Source organism: Triticum aestivum, chromosome 5D (genome assembly GCF_018294505.1).
Source record: "Triticum aestivum cultivar Chinese Spring chromosome 5D, IWGSC CS RefSeq v2.1, whole genome shotgun sequence".
Classification (NCBI taxonomy): Eukaryota; Viridiplantae; Streptophyta; class Magnoliopsida; order Poales; family Poaceae; genus Triticum; species Triticum aestivum.
Window position 1 is genome coordinate 452548978 of NC_057808.1, and position 4933 is coordinate 452553910.

Here is a 4933-nt window from a genome sequence, read left to right on the forward strand (position 1 = left end):
AAGATGAAATACTGACCACTTCCATTGTTACATCGTCCACAAATATTTTCATAAAAATTATGTGATGAACAGATAATTCTTAAATGGCTGAGGATTTGCATTTTAAGTTGCACTTCTCAATGTTGCTCACTGGTCTAAAGGGGGAAAAAGGACTGCTGCCTTGATATAAGTAACCTCATCTTTTCATGACGTGGGTGTCCACAGAGATGGGAAGTTCAACTCTAGCTTTGCAATAAGAGTAAGATATGAGGAAAATGTCTACAGAAAGCAAAATATGGCACATATTTAAATCTCATAGTCGGGGCTCGAGGCTAAGACATCAATGAGAATGTACTGAGGGCTCTTTCTATTACAGATGGTGACTGCATGGATTCAAGAACATGGAGTATATAGCAATTTACTTCCTCCTTTTTAAAATTGTGTGCGCTCGGTCCAACTAATTTATTTCTGAGAAAAAATTAAATGAATAATCCCTCCGTTCCTAAATATAAGTCTTTTTAGAGATTTCACTATGGACTATATACGAAGCAAAATGAGTGAATCTACACTCTCAAATGCATCCATATACATCAATATGTGGTTCATAGTGAAATCTCAACAAAGGCTTATATTTAGGAACGGAGGGAGTACATCATAAAAGTGTACGTGATATTCCCTAAAAAAAAAATAAGTGTACGTGATATGGTGATTTGATGGTGTAGATGTTTTTTTTAATAAACTTGGTCAAGAACTCCTGCAAAGCTTGAACTTTGGACAAACTCATAATGCCACAACATTGTGGAAAGGTCCAAAAGGAGTGACAAAGTTTCAATCTACTGATGTATAGGAATATAGTATAAATTAACATATTACAACCAAAACAACGGGAATTGGGTACCTGTAATGCACCATTTAACATCCATAGATACTTAACCTATAAAAAACATCCATACATAGTTCAACCCACGCCATGCTTTTTGGTACAGCATTCACACTACCGTACTTTTTACCAATGTGTAGACCATATTGCCCTTATCACCATGCATGATGGGCGCCGAACCTATAGCCTAGACGTGGCCGTGGGGAGCACAAGACTCCGGACTGCATCCCGAAGCTTCACCTTGTCAACCTTTCCCAGTGCGTTCCTCGGGAGGGCGTCGACGACCACCACCTTCCTGGGTGCCATGAAGCGCGCCATGTGCTCGCGGCAGAAGGCGATCACTTCATCCTCGCAGACCTCGGCAGCCTTTTTGCTGGCCACGAGAAACGCGCACGGTGTCTCGCCCCAGTGCGGGTGAGGCATGGCAACCACCGCCGCGTCCGCCACAGCCTGGTGCTGGAGCAGCACCTCCTCCACCTCCTTGCTGCAAATGTTCTCGCCTCCGCTGATGATCACGTCCTTTGACCTGTCCTTTACCTCGATGTACCCGTCCGGGTGCACGACGCCGACGTCGCCCGTCATGAACCACCCGCCCTTGAAGGCCTTGTCGTTCGCCTCCGGGTTGTCGAGGTACCCCTTCATGATGCTGCTGCCGCGGAGCGCGATCTCACCCACGGATTTGCCGTCACGCGGCACACTAGCCATGGTGTTGTCGTCGACGACGTTGGCGTCGGCGAGAGACAGGACACTGACCCCCTGCCTGGCCTTGAGGCGTGAGCGCTCCAGGAGCGGCAGGAGGTCCCACTCGTGGCGCCACTCGCAGGCCAGAGCGGGGCCGGTGGCCTCAGTGAGTCCGTACGAGTGCGTCACCTTGAAACCGACCCGCTCGACGCGGTCCAGCAGGGTGGCCGTCGGCGGGGCCCCGCCAGTGAGGACGTGGACGGGAGCCGCCAGCCGACGAGCCTCGCCGATGCCGTCTAGGAGAATGTTGAGCACCACCGGCGCGCAACACATGTGGGTGACGCCGTGGTCGGAGATGGCACGGTAGACGTCGGCGGCGCGGTTCTCGCGGATGCAGACGTTGACGCCGCCGCGCGCTGCCATTCCCCAGATGAGCGTCCACCCGTTGCAGTGGAACATGGGGAGCGTCCAGAGGTACACCGGCTCGGTGCCCACCCCCCACGACAGCAGCTGGCTCGTGGTGTTGAGGTACGCACCACGGTGGCTGTACACCACGCCCTTAGGCGCCGACGTGGTGCCGGAGGTGTAGTTGAGCGTGACCGCGTCCCACTCGTCCGCGAGCGAGGGCAGCTCCGAGGCCGGGTCGCCGCCGCTGACCAGCGCCTCATACTCGAGCTCACCGACGCCGAGCCGGACGCCAGTGGGCCTGTCAATATCGACGATGACGGCGACCAACGGGACGCGGGCGCCGGCATCGGCGACGACCTGTAGCGCGTCGTTGGCGAGGCTCACGTAGTCATTGTCGACGAACAAGACCTTGGCCTGGGAGTGCCTCAGGATGGCCGCCACCGCCTTGGCGTCCAGGCGCGTGTTGACGGTGTTGAGCACGGCAGCAGCCATGGGCACGGCGAAGTGCATCTCATACATCGCCGGCACGTTGGGGGCGAGGACGGAGACGACGTCGTTCTTGCGGACGCCGAGGGAGAGGAGGGCGGCGGCAAGGCGGCGGCAGCGCTCGTACGTATGGCTCCACGTGAAGCGGAGACGCCCGTAGACGACGGACGTGCGGTCACCGTATACGGCAGCGGCACGCGGCAGGAACCCAACCGGGCTAAGCGGCACGTAGTTAGCCGGACGCTTGGGAAGCTTCTCCATTACCTCCAGCGACAAAACCGTACTGTGTATACCTTCAGCTCAATATCAGTTGTTTTTCGTCCTCAGTTAAGTAGGACTACTATAGTTGAGAGGCTCCAAGGCTAGCAGGCGTACGTATTTATGGGCCCGATCGAGTAGGGACTAGTCGCCTGGACCAGTTCATTTCTCACAGCCACTCAAAACATATCATTTTTGTAAAATAGGGAGTGCATAGAACTAGAGCAACTAATTGAGGGTACCCCTTGCGGAAGCCCCTCAAAGTTCACTTTTGATGGGCTAAGAGCGCGCTACGCGCTCTGAGCTGTTGCCATGTGTCGCATGCTGGACGCTACCTCGTGATTTTTTTTTTACGTGTTTTTGGGTTATAGATCGATTTTTTTGTTTTTCGTTTTTTGTTTTTTGCCAGATTATCCCTAAGTTTTGAAAAATATTTCTTTTTCTTTTGTGAGATGCACAATGCTTCTTGTGGGGGGACAAATTTGCTTCCATGAGAGGCACATGAAATGAAAAAAAAAAATATGTTTTTTCCTTCTACGAAAGGCACATATTCGCTTCTCCTAAAGGCATGGATTTACTTCTTATGGAAGCACAGTTTTGCTTCCGCGAGAGGCACAGGTCGAAAATGGAAAAAATATGGGGACAAAAATTCGGTTTTTCCAGAGTTTAAAAACAATGTTCGTTGAAACCTAATAACATGGAATTTAGTTTTTGAGATCTCGACGCGAGAAATCCAACGGTGAAAACGGTTCACGATTTGGACGCATGGTTTAAGATGTAAAACATTTCGAATAGACGAAAATATGGAGAAAAACTCCCAGATTTCAAGGGGTACCCATTAGTGATTTCGGCATAGAACTCGTCTCAATTCAATTTCGTTGCAGGCCACACCAAGACTTGTTTCCTGTTCCTCATGGCCAAGGCGATGTTTGTCTGTTGTATTTTTTTGGTTTGCCTATTGGCTGGGAACAATGGAGTTTTTATGGGCTCGTTGTGTTTTTCAGTTCTTATCGTCAATTTTTTGGCCAGAGATTCCTAAATGGCACTCGTGGCACCCGTTCCTTCGTTAATTTCCTAACAGCGCATACCCCCTCGTCACGTTGAGCCAGCCCATTTCACTTTTTTCTACTTTCTAAACTGCAAAAAATGCGCACAAGATAGGATTCGACGATAACCACCCGAACACCTCACACAGGTGTGATTACATACATGTTTTCCATCACTTCTCCTTTCTTAAATATATTTTTTATTTTATTTTCTCTTTACTTTTATTTTCTTTTCCTTTTTTCTCCATGATTGGTTTATTTCTTTTTTTAAATTCGCAAACTTTTTCTTCAAATAAAGGAAATTTTTACCTAATTCATGAAAAAAATTCAATCTCGTGAATGTTTTTTTCTAATTGATGAACTTCTTTCAAATTCATGTACTTTAAAAAAATGATCAACGTTTTCCAAATTACGTGAACTTCTTTTCAAATTTGATGAACCTTTTCAAATTAGTGATTTTTTTCAAAACAATTGAACTTTGTTTTCAGAATTGATGAATTTGTTTTCAAAACCGATGAACAATTTTCAAATTTGTGAAAAGAATCAATATCGAATTTCTTCTAAATCAATGAACTTTTTTAATTAGTGAAATAAAATATGACAAAATGATGAAAAACCGAAAAGAATATAACAAAAAAAAACGAGTAGATATGAAAACTTGCAAGAAATTGGAAAGGAATCAAAAAATAATTTTAGTGAAAGCAGAAAAATAATTTGACTGGAATAACGACTTTGAATACAAATAGCTGAAAAGTGAAAAAAAAAACATTGGATGTTACTAGTCAATCGAATTGATATGCTCACAACAGCAAAAAAAGAATTGATATGCTCAAAAAAGCCTACGCTTCCAGTACTTTTTTTCTCGTCCAAATCAGAAGAAAAAACTGTAGAAAACAAAGCACGTACTTTTACTCGCGGTTCTCCCTGTGAGACAAATAAAAAAGCTCAGCAATGTGGATAGTGTTAGAGATACAACGGGCAAAACAACAAGACAAAGAACAAAAGCAAGCTGAAGACATGAGATTTAACGTGAAAAACCCCTCCACACGAAGGGGAAAAACTACGCGCACCAGCCAGCAAATCTTCACTATATCGGAGAAGGCCACAAACGTCTCGGTACTATATCCTACATAGGGAATTGTGCTATGAGCTGTGGGCTCCGAAGCATATCCATACTATTATATAATGTATCAGT

General features: G+C 46.5%; 1 protein-coding gene across 1 annotated transcript; it reads right to left on the bottom strand.

Annotated features, from left to right (window-relative positions):
• Nucleotides 1-934: 934 nt before the first annotated feature.
• On the bottom strand, nucleotides 935-2727 carry LOC123125478 (benzoate--CoA ligase, peroxisomal-like). Its single transcript, XM_044545960.1, has one exon. It carries the CDS (start codon nucleotides 2693-2695, stop codon nucleotides 1040-1042), a length of 1656 nt encoding a protein of 551 aa, XP_044401895.1. The 5' UTR covers nucleotides 2696-2727; the 3' UTR covers nucleotides 935-1039.
• Between the last annotated feature and the right edge of the window lie 2206 nt (nucleotides 2728-4933).

Bases quoted from the DNA above. Each gene is read 5' to 3' on its own strand.
- LOC123125478 (XM_044545960.1), bottom strand. From the start codon at position 2,695: ATGGAGAAGCTTCCCAAGCGTCCGGCTAACTACGTGCCGCTTAGCCCG.